The sequence below is a fragment of the Pogona vitticeps genome, chromosome 3 (assembly GCF_051106095.1).
Source record: "Pogona vitticeps strain Pit_001003342236 chromosome 3, PviZW2.1, whole genome shotgun sequence".
NCBI lineage: Eukaryota > Metazoa > Chordata > Lepidosauria > Squamata > Agamidae > Pogona > Pogona vitticeps.
In genome coordinates, this window is record NC_135785.1 from 30,847,040 (window position 1) to 30,865,975 (window position 18,936).

At 41.6% G+C, this 18,936-nt stretch overlaps 1 protein-coding gene across 2 annotated transcripts in view; it reads left to right on the plus strand.

The window, feature by feature from the left end:
• Nucleotides 1-5,662: 5,662 nt before the first annotated feature.
• Nucleotides 5,663-18,936, plus strand: part of PLOD2 (procollagen-lysine,2-oxoglutarate 5-dioxygenase 2) — an 85,957-nt gene continuing 72,683 nt past the window's right edge. For both annotated transcript variants that reach the window (XM_020815230.3, XM_072996031.2), the window contains exon 1: nucleotides 5,663-5,910. In XM_020815230.3, coding sequence (XP_020670889.3) covers nucleotides 5,796-5,910 — 115 coding nt within the window. In that variant the 5' untranslated portion in view covers nucleotides 5,663-5,795. The remainder of the gene's footprint in view (nucleotides 5,911-18,936) is intronic.

Sequence of the window (18,936 nt, forward strand, 5' to 3'; positions counted from 1 at the left end):
ACTCATTCCTTTGTTTTGCATTAGTGCAAAGCACTATTCTGGGCAAGAAAGAAATTACATAAAACCAATCAACAAATAAAATCAGATAAAATTATTTTCCCCAATGCTACTTACACATAGGCATCCTTCAATTTCGAGAGACTATGGTAAAGTGCTCTGAAGGGAGGACTTGGAACAGCGTCTAGTATGGCTGAGAAGTACAATTCGAGAATGACAATCCCTTCCACACTGAAGACAAATACAGTCTGTCCCTTGTCCAGCTCTCTGATTTTGCTGTTTCAGGACTGCCTCTTTGCCTCGGCCTGCTGGACAAGGGTCTCCCATGGGGACAACAAGCCCAGGAATAGGATTTATGGACAGACCATGCTTGGGGCTGCATACAACAAGTCTGTGAAGTGCATGTTGCCAACTGTGTTCATTTCTCTTCAAAATTCATGATGCAGCATTTCTATAAAAGAGAGGAAGAAATCATGTTTAGCCTTGAGAAAGGAAGACTGAGAGGAGATATAACATCACTTTTCAAATACTTGAAAGGCCGTCGTACAGAGGATGGACAGGATCACCCCAGAGTGCACGACATGTAACAATGGACTCAAGTTACAGGAAGCCATATTTTGGTTGAATACCAGGAATAACTTCCAAACTGTTAGGGCAGTACAGCAATGGAATCAATTACCTTGAGATGTGGTGAATATTCCAAAACTGGAGGAATTCAAGAGAAACTTAGATAACCACCTGGCACAGATCCTATTGACTTTGTTCCTACATTGAGCAGTGGGGGTGGACTCAATGGCCTTATAGGCCCCTTTCAACTTCACTATTCTATGGTTCTATGTGACCCATATGGCCTAGCAAAGCCCTCAATATGGTTATTTTGCAGTGTCCTTCCATGCCAGTTCCACCCCATTTCATTCTTCAGATCTGTTTTAGGCCCCGAATTGCACTTTTTTCATAAGTGGGAGTAGCCTTGGGCAGCTATGCCCTCCAGCCTTTAATGCTGCCCAGCCATGTTTTCTAAGTGGCACCACATCATGGGAATTGGGGAATGATTAAAATGGTGACTAATAAAAATACTTGATACAGTTGCCTGGGGTGCCGTGATGTTGTTAATGACAAGGATGATGGTAGAGGTGGTGTGTAATAATTTCTACAATATTTTCTATTCAGAGCTGAATGACTTCCACCTTTTCAGAACAACTTGACATGGGGGCGCTCACTACCTTGGTGCATGTGCTCGTAATCTCAAGATTAGACCACTGTAATGCTCTCTACGTGCGGCTGCCTTTGAGGCTGATGCAGAAACTTCAAGTGGTGCAGAATGCAGCGGCCAGACTCCTTACTGGAGTGAGAAAACACCAACATATTTCTCCTGTTCTGGACATGCTGCACTGGCTGCCCATCCGTTTCCGCATTGAATTCAAAGTTCTAATGCTTACCTATAAGGCCCTAAACGGTTTAGGACCTCGGTACTTGGCGGAGCGCCTGTTCCCACCAAGATCTACTCGGATCACCCACACGAGTCAGGAGGTGAGGCTGAGGAGCCTGACGCAGAGGGAAGCCCGGAGGGAAAAGACTCAAAGCCAGGCCTTCTCAGCGGTGGCTCCTAACCTTTGGAACAACCTTCCTCCAGAGATTCGCGAGGCCCCTACGCTGGGTGCTTTCAAATGCCAGCTGAAAACATGGATGTATATCCAGGCCTTCCCTTCTGTCAACTACTGATTTCTTTTGCTTTGTTATTTATTATTTATTTATTCCTACACTATTTGTTATTGTTGTATACTAATATTTTTATGTTTTTTAATTGTTTCGATATTCTGTAAGCCACCCAGATTGGTAGAATAAACCAGATGGGCGGGATATAAATCGAACAAACAAACAAACAAACAAACACATAAATAAATAAATAAATAAATAAATAAACAAACAAACAAACAAACAAACAAACAAACAAACAAACAAACAAACAAACAAACTTGAGCAAGTTCCCTGGCTGGACAGCAACTCCCCATAACCCCAACCAGTATATCCATTTGGGGAAAGGTAGTCAAAATAAGTAATTTTTCCATGGTCTAATATCACCACCACCACCACCATAAGGAGATGGGAGGAACCTATGGCTCTCTAAGTATTGTCGGATTCCAACAGACCTTGTCAGTATGGGTGATGGGAGGTACAGTCAACAACAGCTGGGGGCAAGAGATTCTTGGCCGCTAACAGTTCTTCTCACAAGAAAAAATCCATTGTTCATTCCCATCTACAGTATTGCATTCATTACTCTAAGAACATATGATCTTAATCTTGTTTGCAACAGTAGCTGGTTACATTTCTAGCAGATGTCCACAAGCTTCCCCAGCATATTCAGCAGCATATCTCTGAGCAAGAAAGTTCTATTTAATTTCAAGACCATTAGTTCTCAGTACATTTTTCTCATTCTAACAACTGTTATTATCCATTTATTATCCATTGGTCAACACACTGATGCTTTATACAGTACATAGCAGAAATCCACAGCAATCCTGGCTTTAAGGGACTTGGACCAGTATTATAAATGCAACCAAAAAATATGTTTTCCATGTGCGTGTCTTCATGTCATCTAAAACAGTTTCATATTATCTAAAACAGAATAATGCAAAACAAGCACTTTTTCCAGAGATCCTGCCATAAAGCAGTAAAGACCTCTTCATGCTTATTAGCTACATTCTGAAATATCTTATATTCTGCAGGAACAATTGTTGCTGATCTGGAGAAGCACTGTGTGTTTAAATAAACCAAGAAACAACAAGGGGCTGCTCCCTGTATTCCACAACATATTTCAGCATCTTATTTTGGTGGTGGTAGCTTCACAGCTGCATTCTAAAATCCATTAAACAAATATCGTATTATGTTAATGTTAACACAACATGCAGAAGCAGGCATAAAACTAATTTACCCAATGTTTATGACCCAACCAAATTAAAGCCTGCACTGTAGGAGGAAAAAAAGGATGAAAATCACCAGCTTCATTGCATTTTCATAGCTTTTTATCTGGTGTCACAAACACCTCGTTAAATAGACCAAATACTATTCTTATTTAAACCAATATTCTGTTCATACAATTGCCATCAATTTCCCTGTGGGACAGTATAATTCTGTCATCTGTCAGTTGTCAGGTTTTTTCTCCCCATGTCTTAATTTTCTGAATCATGTAGTCATTATAGGGCTGCTTAGGGTTTACCCCTTCTTCCTCTTACAATTATGTTTGGAGGAAAAATATATTTGGAGTATCCACCAGTTTCAGGTGACCCCAAATTAATTGATTTTTATCTTGTGTAGGGTGATGTGGCAGTTGTTGCATAAGCACAAATACAGAAAAACTCACAGCCTGTCCGGACTGACTGTTTGGGGTGTAGGTTGGATTGGGCTACAAAGGGTCTGCTGAGGTCAGGGAAAGGAGCAATGTGCCCTTTGACATGCTGCTCCCCTTTGGGCAGCCATAGGTTTCTCCCATCCCACTTTCTGGATGTCCAGCAACAGGCAACTTGTGATTTTTTTTATGTGTACAGTAGCAATATCACAAGCGTTTGGATGAGAAGACATGATGAAGTCACTCAACCCAGTTTATCTTTTTACTGCCACTGTATCCTTAAAAGGAAGTAGTTGCCTTGCTTTTGGCTTCATTGCCCCTCCTGCAACTCTCCCATGTGCTCAACCTTTCAATGACTTGGCAGTAGTGAAAGGAGAAACTCTCCACAGCAGTCTTGCAATTGCTTCTGCCTACATCTGCCATAATCACAACCCAGTCGGTTTGCTGGGAGAGATGAAAGAAGCTAGGAGGCAGCTGCAGGAGGTTGCTCTCAACCCACCAAGAAGAAGCTGGGACAGTCCATTTGCCCGCAAGATTGTAGAGAACAGACTGACTTGGAGAGAACAGCTGGGGATCAGGTCAGCTAACCCAGGGGTCCCCAACCTTGGGCCTCCAGATGTTCTTGGACTTCAGCTCCCAGAAATCCTGGCCAGCAGAGGTGGTGGTGAAAGCTTCTGGGAGTTGCAGTCCAAGAATATCTGGAGGCCCAAGGTTGGGGACCACTGATTGTCCTTGAGGGGATTGGTGTTTTGGATCATGAAGCAGCAGCCATACCATCCATGCAAAAGTAAAAGGTAGGTAGGTTGGTTTGGGATGCTTGGCCAAAATCAAACAAGCAAATACAAATTACCCTTAAGGTGAAGAATTAAAAAGCCCCAAGCATCCCCATAATTGCTAAATGGCACAGAGGCTAAGAGACCTGTTTGGACCTGAAAGCGCCACTTTGCAATCTGACGACCTGTGTCTCTGTGTGAGAATAGCAGAATGAACTTCTCTTGCTCCATAGTCAACGGGTTGGCCGGTGTATGAATTGGATAGGACTTTGGGCTGATCCACATGATTTTATGCTCTAGTGAGCATAACCATACACACACACACACACATAAAATAATGGGATAAGCTTTTTGAGGCTGTGGTCAACTACATTTGGGACATGAACATGTTATGTGGAATTAAGTACAGCATCTACTGTACAACTATATCTATTAGTGGTTGTTGTTGTATAGTTGTTTAGTCGTGTCCGGAGCGCCGGACACGATCCCATGAACCAGAGCACGCCAGGCCCCCCTATCCTCCACTGCCTCCCGTAGTTGTGCCAATTTCATGTTGGTTGCTTCACAGACACTGTCCAGCCATCTCATCCTCCCTCGTCCCCTTCCCCTCTTGCCTTCACACTTTCCTAACATCAAGGTCTTTTCCAGGGAGTCTTCTCTTCTCATGAGATGGCCAAAGTACTGGAGCCTCAGCTTCAGGACCTGTCCTTCCAGTGAGCACTCAGGTTTGATTTCCTTTAGAATTGATAGGTTTGTCTATTCATACACCCACAAACCATTCCAGGGCTCGGAGTTAAAAGCGCAACGCTTCCACATCGCGGGCTCTAATTCTCGCTCTCCCAAAGGAACCCTAATGAAAAGCAGCCTCACAGGCGCGTCGTTCCCGATTGGATTGGGAAGAGACCCTGCGCTGGCGAAAGTTGATCCGGCGATCCAAGCCGAAGAGGCTCTAACGAGAACTCCGGGACCGGGCAGCGGCTTCACGTCGCGCTACCGAGCATGTGCAAACGCTCCATATATGCTCAGTCGAGGATGTTTTGGCAACGGCGTGTCTCCAGGGTGGGAAGTGCGAAAAGGGAGAGTGGAAGCGAGGAGGAGGGAGGGAGAGACACCCCCGCCCCTTTCTCTCTCTCTCTCTCCAAGCCGCCCCCCCCCACCTCCAGTTGCATGGCCAATAGCCGGACTCCGGCAGCTCCTTCTCCTGCAGCGGTTCCGATTTCGCCTCGCTCGCATCTGCCCGCCGGACCTCCCCGCCCACTCGCCTGTCTGCCTGCCTTATAAAAGCTCCTGCGCGCCCCGAGGATGCCCTTTGCCTATTGCCCTTCGCAGAGGAAGAGAAGCCGGCGGGACCCGCTCCATCCCTGCACCTGATCGTCGCCGCAAGTCGACTCCTTTCCTCAATTGCGCCACGCGACACCCCCCCCCCCGCGCAAGTGGGTTGCTGTGAATTCCTCCTTAACCTCCCGCTCCCCTCCTCATTTCAAAACTTTTCTGTCGGAGACCTTCCCCCGGACGACGTGTTCGCGCCATTCACACGTGTCGAAAAGAACGCTCGGGCAATCAATCCCGCAGAGAACCTCGCGCCGTCTCCTTGGCGGCGGGGAGTCGAGGAAGGAAGGAGACGTTGGGTTTTTCTGTGTGTGTTTTGCCCCCTGGCCGGCTTGGCTGGTGCGCCGTCGATGATGATGAGGAAGCCCGCCGAACTCCTCGCCCTCCTGTTGGCTCTAGCCGCCCATCTCTTGCAGCCGATCCACCCCGCTGAGCCTGAACCCGGGTTATCGCCCATTCCTACAGGTAATTCGCCCGCTCGTTATTCGTTTTATTCTACACCCCCCTACTCCCCCCCCCCGTAGTTTAATATGAACCAGACCGCTGCCTTTCTGCAGAGATGAGCCCGGGCGAGGGGTGCAGTAAGATAGTGCAAGCCACGAAGCCTTTTGTGTCAAGGCCGTCAAAAAGGATGGCCTTGGATGAGACTGGAGCCCCTGGACGAGAGGGCCTCCCATCATATGCAGAGTGCTTGGCTGTACCAGGCTGGTTTCTAAAAATAGTCGTCCTGGGAGGGAAGTTGGTGGAAACTTGTCATTTAATAGCATATGGACCCCAGCATTTCTTAGGGGGAAAAAATCACCTCGGTGTTTATCTTCAGCTACCCCGTGAAGAGCCACAGTACAATGAAAGGAATGGATGGATGGGTTGCTAATATCTAATCTGAGAGGAAGGAATGGAATCCAGTGTTTGCCACCATGTGTTTAAATCCCGCCCCCTGTGTATTCACGGTTTAGTCTAAGATCGGATCTTGTTTTGTTCTGAAGAAAGAGGTTTAAATATTCCCGATGAGGTCGGAGTGGTTCTTTAGTTTCAGAACAAGTTTAATCAAAACTGCTCTTTTCTACAAGAGGCGGTGAGTGAGATCCCTCACCATATTGAGACAAAAGCCCTCTTGTGTTATACTTTTCCTTTCCTCAGTCTGCAGACAGCTTTGCTGCGCTGCTTGGTATTTTCAGGGAGTTTGTTGCACACAGCTTTGTGTGAACCAGTGGTGTCCGCCTCCCCTCTTTATTTCCTGTCTTTGTGTCAGTTTCCTTGTAACTTTTGTGTGTAACATAAATATCTGGCAGATACCTTCTCAGCCCACACTTACACAAAGTTAGGGGCAGAGTTGTTTCTTTGACTACAATGAAACAACTTTATTTGACTACAATGAAACACACTTCAAACACAGTTTCAAAAGGTACGTAGGTCAATTTTACAAAGGTTAAATTTCCCTGCATGGAAGAATGATGTAGTGATGTTCTATAGTCTTATGCATGTGTAATATACAACATGTGTCCCAGATGTACAGATAATTAAATCTTTGGGGGCCAGAGTAGGGAAGCTTTATCACCTACAGTAAATTTAACACATTTTCCTACATGGGATTGCTGTCCCATGTTTTTCATTTGTGGCTGAATCATAGTTTTCATTGCAGTGATCACTATTTGTATATGCTGCATTTGAGAATACAAGGGGTAGAAATATGGAAATGCAAGCTCCAGGCTGAAGAAAGTGGCAGATCCCTTATTTTCCATGTGCAGAAAAGGTATCCCTACTTTTTTGGAATCTTTCTCTTAAGTAATATTCTACCCCAGTAATTCACCAAGAGCCCTGTGGAAAGCATTCCCGCTGTGTTTCATAGTTCAGACTTCCTTATAAGTATATTTAGGTTTGCCATTTGAGTCAGGATATTTAACAGAACAGACTTGGCCTATGGAAATACACGGAGTTCCAGGTAATGTAGCCTCTTAGACTATAACTTTTACTTTTGCAATCCATCCTTTCTCTTCTTGGCTACACTTCTCTTAATGGGATGAATATCCCTTCCAGCCGTGTTCATGATCATCTTTTGGATGCTCTAAAGTGCTTGTTTGAAAGAGCTGGAAAGCAACAAGAAATTCAATGCCCAATGTGTAAAACAGGAGAAAAACATGACAGGCATAAAACCTGCTAGAAGAATAGTGCCTGAAACATGTTCTAGCACAGTCAGAACAGACAACAGTTTAAAATGTGCATCATATTGCTTTTTATATACTTCTTCTTTGAACCCTGAGCTAAATCAGGCCTTTGGTTCTGGTCTGTGAACTCACTCCTGTTTGGCCTGGGACATTTATAACTATTTTTTTCATATGGTATTGATATTAATTAAAAAAACTTTCACAATCTTGATTCACACCTTTGAAGTACTAAACAGCCCACTTTAAATATCCAAAGAACAAAAAAGGGTGTTTAAATGGTGAATATTCTAAAGTTGTGTCTTTTTATTTAACACTACAATTTATGGGGAAAATGGCTCAAGAATGAAAGCAGAAATGGCAAACCTTTTATATTCATAAATCTCATTTACATCCTGAGAATCTGGATCAGTGTGCATCAGTGACTTTCATTGTGTGATAACCTTCATATCGAAGACACTTTTATGATGAAGGGACTACCATAATTACCTCTGAAAATACTTGTTATAACTCTAAGGTGGTACAACTTTTTTGTTTAATCTGTTTTTTCAACTTAGCACAAAAATGTGAACCGAGAGTCTGAAAGTATTATTTGTTGTGATGTTAAAATAAAAAAGGAAGCTAACTCCGAGTTTGTTAATAAATAGTTGCAGAGTTTGTTAAGGACACAGTCTCTATGCATCTGGAAATGCAAATTTCTGCATTTCTACTCAGAAGGAAACCCCATTAAGTTAAGTGGGGAATAATCAGAGGTAAACAGATGTGAGAATATGTGATATGGGCATATTTCCATGTTTGTGGGAGAGGTTTCTCTGTTACAAACACATGAAAAATGAGGTACTTAGATGAAATGACAGAAGAGGAATGATGCAGGTCGGTGGGGAAGTGGGGGAATTAGCTTTGTGTCTCTCCATAGACAAATATGGAGCAGATAAGGAATCCTACATGATATTTTAAGTCAGAATGCTAGAGTCATTGTGTTTTCTCTGGCCACAAACATGCTATCCATTGTTCAGGAATTCAAAGAATGCAAATATGAAAAATTGGTGGCCAGGGGCATTGCACAAGGATGCTTCAGGACTTAAATGCACCCCCAATGATGCCTTGGCCTCCTCAGCTACCTTCTCTTCCAGTTTGATTACCATCAGCACTGTCTATCAGGAAAATTTTCTATTCCTTTTAGTAACCAAAACAGATTGGTGGCATGCATGTATGTTTACTGAGTACATATTTTGTGGTCTACAGCTCTGGAGCAATTACTGCACACAACCTAGATTATAGGATACATGCAGATCTAGGGAAGGTTGTACATTTCAGATTTAGGGAGTCAGTCATCTGTAGGCCACAGTAGACCTCTTCTGTACAGAAAACTAGTGGGAATGTAAAACACAAAGTTGGATGTGTAGCTAGGATCTTTTAGAAAAACGTCAACAAGTCCATTATCCAAGTAGCAGAGAAGTAAGGATGTTTACAGGGACGTGGTGGCGCTGCGGGCTAAACCGCAGAAGCCTGTGCTGCAGGGTCAGAAGACCAAGCAGTTGTAAGATCGAATCCACGCAACGGAGTGAGTGCCCGTCGTTTGTCCCAGCTCCCGCCAACCTAGCGGTTCGAAAGCATGCAAATGCGAGTAGATAAATAGGGACCACCTCGGTGGGAAGGTAACAGCGTTCCGTGTCTAAGTCGCACTGGCCATGTGACCACGGAAGATTGTCTTTGGACAAAACGCTGGCTCTATGGCTTGGAAACGGGGATGAGCACCACCCCCTAGAGTCGAACACGACTGGACAAAAATTGTCAAGGGGAACCTTTACCTTTACCAAGGATGTTTGCATGAGGAGGATTTTCCTGAGGAACAAAAGGATGGATGCCACTCTGGAAATATTATAGTAGCATCTGATGAGCAGTTTTTCTGGTACTAGGTGGCTCATTATTTAATCATTAAAATATTAATGAGTGGCAAGTTATTCTTCTGATTGAATTAGAGCATAGCAATCATGGTTCATCAGCTCCAAGGGCTGATGCATAGTCTAGGGTACTAAGAAACAGACGATGCCTCTCTTTTCCATTTCAATGGAAACATCAATCTTGATGGTCTGGCATCCTTGGTTATTAGCTTTTGCCAGCTTGGCAAATATTTAACAGATGAGATGGAAGGTAGGAGACAAAATGGAGGTGTTTTGACAACAGTGTCTTATAGAGCTGAAATGTTTACAGTTGGTTCTAACTTACCACAAAACAAGCAATAAACAAGAATGTCTATCCCAAGAAATGCCTACAGGCCTACTGTGAAGTATCGGAATTTAAGACACCAAATGCAAAAATATAAAACAGTGTAATCTTATTGAGAGTAATAGAATAAAAACAACAAAACAACACTTATCAAACACTTTTTGACAGAAAAAATCAATCAGTGCTGTGGATAAGGGTGGATTCTAGTTTACAGAAACAGTTCAAAGTTAGTCTTATTTAAATGAATTCCCCATTGCATAAATCAGTGGTTCTTAACCTTTGTTACTCGGATGCTTTTGAACTGCAACTCCCAGAAACCCCAGTCAGGACAGCTGGTGGTGAAGGCTTCTGGGAGTTGCAGTCCAAAACTCCTGAGTAACTCCTGGCATAAATCACTGGTGGTGGGACAAAGATTAATTGATTAGGTGTTTCCTGCACGTCCATCACAGGAATATCCAAGATTCAGCACCAAAAGATTCCTTTACCTCATGTGGTTTCCTTCTTTCCATGAACCAAACATCTTTCCATGAATCAAATAGATGTTTGGATTGCTGAATGTAATGTAATGTACTTTTGTGGTTACACTGATCTTAGTGCCACATAACCAGCTATTGTGACAATATTTGTACTGTTAGTAAATGTTCCTTTGAAAAAGTATTTGTAGGGCAAGAACTAGTGTTCTGTTGCAGAGCTAACACAAGTATCCCTGTACTTAAAAAATAATAATAGAAGTATCACTTCTTTAATGCTTAAATGCAGCTATTGGTGAGAGATGGCCAGTTCGTGACAAGCACTTTGACAGTTCCTTTTACAATGTGTGGAACAGCAGTCACCCTTGAATATGTGTGTGCAACCCTCCTCTTGATCTTGCATGTAAGCATGTAGAGTCGGCCTTTAATATCTGTATGCTGGTCCAGTTTGCATGATCTGCCCATTCTCTTGTCTGAAGCAGATTGGTTTTAGGGATGTGCACCGAAACAGGCTTGAAAATGGACATTTTGGAAGCTATACCAGAAGTGGTTTCCTAAAATCCTTCCCCACAGCAGTGGCTGAAAGAAATAATATAATCTGGGAATGCTATAATGCAATATACCATGGGAGTGGAGAATTCACTTCAAGTAAAGGTATCACTTGAAGTGAATTCTCTTTGATTCATCAGGCTTTGCCAGTGAAAAGATATGAAGTGTTATTTTGATGGAACAGTAATGAAACAAACATGTTAGTGTTATGGATTCCCCCTCCCTTTTTCTCCCATTTTAAGAGTGCATTCTGGTTTATATAAACAGTTTGGAAATCTTCAGTGATGTATAGCAGGCTGCTAATCTATAGACTCATGCCAAGCCCAGAGTCCAGACATTGCTGACTTCGTTAGCCGCATGCTCCAGCTTTAATTCATGTTGAAGTGCTGTCTGTTTTGCATACTGTATAAATCTGTGCCATACATCATCTGTTTCAAGATCTAGTGAGAGTGGTTTTGAGGGAATGTTCTCTTTCCTTAAGCTTTGTTTATAATATGTTTAGATTCAGATAATATATAAAGATTCAGAACTGCTGGGTAGTTCAGCGCTTTAGATATCTGGTATCTGACTGCTGAGCTGGAGGTTGGAAGTTTGATTCCCGACTATGTGCCGGGAATCAAACTTCCAACCTCCAGCTCAGCAAAATTTGACCCAACTCCGGGAGGCAGTGGAAGACAGGAGGGCCTGGCATGCCCTGGTCCATGGGGTCACGAAGAGTCGGACACGACTTAACGACTAACAACAACACAGCTGGATACTTTTCTCTCTCCTCTGTAAGCAATTAAAATAAATAAGCTACATTTCCCACCAGAAAATGCATCATGAATGTCTTACGCATGAAAAGGGGATACAAAGTATACCACAGTTACAACTTAATCTTGATTTATGTGTCACAGATACCACTGAGATGGATTCTAACAAAACTAGTTGCTGTTGTTTAGTCATGTCCGACTCTTCGTGACCCCGTGGACCAGAGCACGCCAGGCCCTCCTGTCTTCCACAGCCTCCCAGAGTTGGGTCAAATTCATGTTGGTAGCTTCGATGACATTGTCCAACCATCTCGTCCTCTGCTGTCCCCTTCTTCTCTTGCCCTCACACTTTCCCAACATCAGGGGCTTTTCCAGGGAGTCTTCTCTTCTCATGAGATGGCCAAAGTATTGGAGCCTCATCTTCAGGATCTGTCCTTCCAGTGAGCACTCAGAGTTGATTTCTTGCAAAATGGATAGGTTTGTTCTCCTTGCAGTCCAGGGGACTCTCAAGAGTTTCCTAATAAAACTAGATCTTGTCATAACTCATTTGTTGCAGCTACTCAGAAACTAAGAAAAAACATGATTCTAGAGTTTCTTTCGTAAGTTTTCTATAAATTTTCATAGACCTATTACCTGTGGGTAATTGTAAAGGTAGATACTTTATAATTACAATAAGTTCCTGTTATTGTTTTATTGTTCTTATATGTTTGTAGCTCTGTTAATATATAACAAGACTGCCATTCTATAGATTTTGAAAGCTGATGTGGCTTCAGTTTTTGCATTCTATCTTCTTCTTTCCCCCTTGCTATACAGTAACCCACAGAAGTGGGAATTTTAATTTAAAAAATACTTTTGTTGAAGAATGTTAATCTAAGCCAAACATCCCATTTGTAATAAAGATGTTTAAACTGTATGTTCTGCATTGGTTTTCCCATCAGGTTGCTAGTTTCTCTGTCCTTTTTTTCCCTTTTTGCCAGAAATGTGAGGTTGTCAGTTCTATTTAAAACCCCCCACATGGAATAGCTTGTGAAATAGCACTAAATATTCAGCATAGAATTAGACCACCTATTGGCTAAAACCTATTGGCCTTGACCTTTTAGTTCAAGGCCCACTGAATTAGTGGGGATATGGTAAGTCAACAAGTCTTCTTGATTCAGTGGGGCTACTCTAATTACTGGTCTGGATTTCAATGTGTGTATTTTTTTTTTAAAATGGCAATTGTTTAAGTAACTCTTTAAATTGTATTTGCAAAGGCTTTCATGGCCGGGATCTAATGGTTGTTGTGGGTTTTTCGGACTCTTTAAATTGTTGTATCATATGTGCTATCCTATTGTTTCCAATGAGTGGCAGGTTTAATGGGATTTTTAAGGCATGTGAAGTGTTCATGGAATGGTTTACCACTGCCACCCCAAAGTGCCTTTCCATGGCCAGATGGAGATTTGAATCCAGGTCTCTGAGCCTAGTCTGACACTATATCATAATGGCACTCAGCTCTTTAATACATTTCTCAAAAATATAGCTTAATCTGAGCCACGTAGAAATAAGTATAGTATGTTTTATTCTTGAGGATATGGCAATTTTAAACTGAAACAAATTAAAAATTGCTTCAATTCCTGAAGACTTTCTTTTTGTCACGAGCCAGAATCCCATTGGTAATTGTTTAAAATATGCATAATTGACCACAATCATTTCAAATAAGTATAATCACAGTCTGGCCATATTACTCCAATGGTTGATATGTTATAGCCAGGATGTGTTATGGTGATGTGAGGGAGACGGGAAAAAGAGTGAAAATGACAATGTGCCACAATGGAAGTACCGAAGCTACTGCTAATCAAAAAACAGATAGGCCCTAAGCACTGCTGAGGACTTTATATCAACAGGGATAGAAAAAGTTACTTATATGGCCCACAGTCCACAGAATCTCCCAGCCAGCACGGCCAGTAGCCATGCTGGCTGAGGTATTTTAAGAGCTTTAGTCTAAATGGCAGGGGAGGGAGAAACAAGAAGGAAGAACGTTCCTCATTATCTGCCAGTCAGTCAGGGGACTGGGTGATAAAAGTGATTTAGTGTTGTGATTTTCTTTACTGATGTTTAAACAGCTGGCCTTGTTTTTTTAAAAAAAATCATGTCAAGGCAAGTAGCTCTCTGCACTAGTGATCTTTTCTCACTTTGTAAAACCAAAGATAGTTGCTCAGCATTTAAAATACTGTACACACAAAATAGTATACTATTTAAGAAAGCAGCTGTATGTTGCACAGTTGGGCAATCTGATACATGGAAAAATGTTTAATACATAACAGTAAGTCATCTTATTGTTCAAATCCATTAATATTTCATATTTTATTCTCCCTCCCTCCGCCAATCCTGATAAATAAAGGTTGGTTGAAAGCTTATCAGTAGCTACCTTCCCATTCATCAGACTATGAAGTAACTCTCAGTCTTTAATGATTTCTTCAGCTGTTCCTTCATCAGACAAATAAGCTATGTATTTCTGCTATTTTGGTCTAGGTTCAGTTAAAGTTAAAATTAGTAACAAAGGATTTCCATTGAAAGTCATGTTTTCTAAAAGGCTTCAGCTGCAATCCTAAATGCACTTTTTGGAGAATAAATTGCACTAAACACAGAGTGAGTTATTCTGAGTAAAGATAATTAGGGTTATGTTGGGAACAGGCCTTAAATGAGCTGTGCAAGTTATTTTTGCACACCTATTGTAACAGGCTGTTCTGCTGGCACTTTGGGTCATGTTTCATGGATGCTATCAACGGTCCTTCTTTTCTACTTGCATTAACTCTGCTCTTAAAAATATGGCACAACTGTACTTCATAAAAAGAAAGAACTTCAAAACTTGTTTAGTCATTAAGTCATGTCTGACTCTTCCTGACCCCATGGACCAGAGCATGCCAGGCCCTCTTGTCTTCCACTGCCTCCCAGAGTTGGGTCAAATTCATGTTGGTCGCTTCGATTACACTGTCCCACCATCTCATCCTCTGTCGTCCCCTTCCCCTCCTGCCTTCACACTTTCCTATCATCAGCGTCTTTTCGAGGGAGTCTTCTCATGATATGGCCAAAGTACCGAAGCCTCAGCTTCAGGATCTATCCTTCCAGTGAGCACTCAGGGTTGATTTCCTTCAAAATGGATAGGTCTGTTCTCTTTGCAGTCTGGGGACTCTCAAGAATCTCCTCCTGCACCACAATTCAAAAGCATCAATTCTTTGGCAGTCAGCCTTCTTTATGGTCCAGCTCTCACTTCCATACATCACTACTGGAAAAACCATAGCTTTGACTATGTGGACCTTTGTCGGCAAGGTGTCTCTGCTTTTTAAGATGCTCTTTAGGTTTGTCATCACTTTCCTCCCAAGAAGCAGGGAGGAAATGCATGCAAACACAGAGTCATCCTCACCCCTTCCAAAGCATGTTCTGTGGGAGCACTTGGGTTATTTTTAATGCCACAGCTCTAAGGCATTCAATTGTCCATTTGTACTGTTAGTAGGTTTCTTGTGCAGTTGACCAATGATCCACTCCAGCCAAGAGTACAGAAGTGGATGAAAGTTATTTGTGTTTCCAATGAAACCAGCTAGTCCCTTTTCCTCTCTCTGGTTTTGATCATTAAGTTGGATCAAACAAGGGGTGTCCTGTTCTTTAAAAATATTATAAGGAAAATGCTACTGAAGAATCAGTTTTCATAGTTATGTATTTGTATATGGAGAAAGAGTCCACAGCTCAGTATTCAAACCCATTGCTTGTATTCAAGGAACCCTTAGTTTAGCCCTTGACATTTTCAATTGGAAAGGCAGCTATTAGCAAAGCACTGTCTGATCTCTTTGGAAAGCTATGGCCAGTCAAAATAGTTGATACTGAACTAGATGAGGCATGGTCCGGTTTTCTTATAAAACAGCTTTATGAATCTATGCTGTTTTAGTGAGTTTTTAAAATGAATCTGGCTTTTGAAAGCACAAAAGGTTATGAAAACATATATTTGGCTATTGCGCATATGGTCTTACTCAATTTCCTGTAGGACTAGTATGCACAGTGCTTATGATCCAATTTATGTGGGATTTAAATTGCCAGTGTGTAAGTAATTGCAGTGTTCATCGGAGAACTGTAGCTTATATACTTTCCTCTAACTTGGTGCTATTACTTCTGCATGTCAAAATGGGGGAAAGGGAAACCATTGTCTTATTTGGCAAGACATTTAAGCTCCCAGACCACACAACTACTTACCAAATACAGCAAGGGGATGATATGGTATGAGAAACTTAGAGACTTGTCAAAAGGCATGCTTTCCATTGATTTTAGAGCTGCTACAAAGAATTCTATTCCAGTCTTAGTTCATTTGAGAATTAGAAACTGTGTTTGTGCAATAAAACAACCATCAGTCATAGCAACCAGGTTCTAAGAAGGTTTACCACCAGCACTGTAAGTGTCTATACATTTCAGCATTAGAGTGATACAGAAGGTAGAAGTGTTTACTTTAGGCCCTCTGTTGCAGTAGGTGAGTAACTTGTGCCTCTCTGGATACTTTTAGATTTCAGCTCGCAGTATCATATCACTGGTTATGTTGGCTGAGGCTGATTGTATTGCAGTCCAATAACATTTGGAAGACCACACATTGAACCTATCTTCTCTGCTGCATCCTGGGTTGTGCAGTAGAAGAACTTAGGTATGTGTCAGAGCACATAGAATATTGATTGTTATTCCACATGTAGTTTGTAATATTGGCTGGTGGACCATGCCCACATCATCCATCACAATCATAATAGCTTTGGCTCAGAAGGAGCAGAAACTGTTTAATAGGTTATCTGAAACTCTTTTATCCTCTTATAAACACGGAAAATTGGTCTCATTCTTGATTTGGATGAATGCTCCTATGGAAGTCATTTCAAACGTGTTTCTGTTTTGGATTACAGGTCATTGGCTTTTTCCAAGGAGCTGGCCCAAGGCATTTTGCTATATGAGGTAGAGCTGCATATTTACACACTCAAGTCGTGATGTATAGTTCCCTAATCTAGCCAAGTTATTTTGGCACAGGAGGCATCAAATCCCACAAGTGTCTCTTTGTATGACTGGAAGTAAAAAAGAAATAATGTGAACAAGTTAAAGAATAAACAAATGACTGCCGTTTCATGACACCCAATATTTGCTGCATATTTCCTAAGGGTGGGCATTCTGTTTTACACAGGAATCCATTCTGCATGATTGAGAAACATGTCTTCTCCGTAAACTTTCTTTATAGCCCACTTGTAGAATCCTTCCTTCTTGCTAAATAGGCTTGTATGTATATTGGTACCATGCTTTTATCACATCACAAGGTGGGTGGGGAAGGTCACTGATGTCATAGCCATTCATTCATGTCCTAGATTTTGATCTTAGCACATATGTGAAAAAGCTGGTTCTGAAGCATCTCAGCGTTCTATTTCTATGCTTGTACCTATATGCCAAACTCCCAAGTTATTATTATAGTTGCATTTTTCAGAGAACTGCTTCTTTGTTAAACTGACTTGACTTGAATTTCTGTTACAGTGGGGTCTTGACTTGAGAACTTAATCCGTATTGGAAGGCGGTTCTCAAGTCAAAAAGTCTTTAAGTCAAGTCTCCATTGACCTACAGTGCATTGAAAACCAATTAATCCCGTAACAGGCCGTTTCTGTTCCATTTTGGTTTTTTTCTGGTCTGTAAGTCAAATCTCAGTCTGCAAGTCAAACCTAAATTTTGCAGCCAGAGAAGTCTTTAACTCAAAAAGTCTGTAAGTCAAGCCATCTGTAAGTAAAGGGTCCACTGTATTCAGATTTTACAATTCCTGAAGCTTCAGTTAGCCACATGTTTGTTGTTGTTATGTGCTCTCAAGTTGCCCTCAACCTATGGCAACTCCACGAATGAGCAATCTCCAAAATGCCCTGTCTTCAGTATCTCTGCTTATTTCTTACAAACTCAAAACATTTGCTTGCTTTAGGGAGTCAATCCATCTCATATTTGGCCTTCCTCTCTTCCTGCTGCCTTTACCAGCATGATTGCCTTGTCCATAAAATCCTGCCTTCTCATGATGTGCTCAAAGTAGGAGGGTCCCAGTTTCAACATTTTTGCCTCCACAGATAGTTCAGGCTTGATTTTATCTAGGACCCGTTTGTTTGTCTTTCTGGCAGGCCAGGGAATCCAGACAGCCCCCCTCTAGCACCACACTTCAAATGAATTATATTTTTTACCTGTCAGCTTTGTTAACTATTCTGCTTTCACACCCATACATGATGATTGGAAATATGATAGATTGGATAATCTTGGTCTTGGTTTCCAGTGACACATCCTTACACTTGACAGTCTTTTGTAATCCCTTGATTTATGCCCTTCTTCATTGTCAGCATTAAAGTTGTGTAGTTCTTCTGTAATCATATTGTTTTGTCTTTTTAATGTTCAACTGCAGTCCTGCTTTGCCACATTCTTCTTTCATTTTCACTTAAAGCTGTTTCATGTCATCTGCATATGTTTCTTCCACCCATTTTCACTCCTCCTTCATCTGAATCTTGTCCGGTTTTCTGTATATGTTCTGCATACAGATTGAACAGATAAAGGATATAATGCACCCTTCTCTGATACCTTTGCCTATAGGAAATCATTCTGTCTCTCCATATTGTCCTTATGGTAGCTTCTTGCCCACAGTACAGGCTATGCATCAGGACACTGAAATGCTGAGGCACATCCATTTCTTTCCAAACTATTCACAGTTTCTCATGATGTACACAGTCATAAGATCTTTCTGTGGTCTATAAAGCATAGACTAATCTTCTGAAACTCTTTGGATACTTGTTATGTGATCTTGAGTGCTTCTTCCTTTTCGAAACCCAGTTTGATCATTAGGCACGTCTTGGTAAAAGACTTTGTTGCAACACCTTGAGCATCAGTTTGCTTATATTGGGAGTTAAAACAATGGTCCTACAGCTACTGCAGTCCTTGTCATCTCCTTTTTTGGGGGGACTTGGAATGTTGTTCACTTCTATTTCTTTGCATTGGTTGTTGTAGTTGTTCTTGTCTCTCTGCAACATTCACTGAGAAACTGCATTCAGGGTTATAAACCTATTTCTGTCATTTTTTTATTTTTTGCTTCTCATCTGCCCTTTACAATTTTAAGTGTTTCTTCCATTGTACACCTTGGTTTTTATTTTCCTTTTACTATAGGAATTGTCTTTTTGCATTCTTCTTTAATAATATCCCTGGTTTCAATCCACGGTTCTTCTGGCTTATGGTCAATTGAGTTCAGTAATGCAAATCGGTTCCTTATGTGAACATGTGTTAAACCACATGTTTAGTAAAGAACAAAGGATTACAGCCATTGCAATG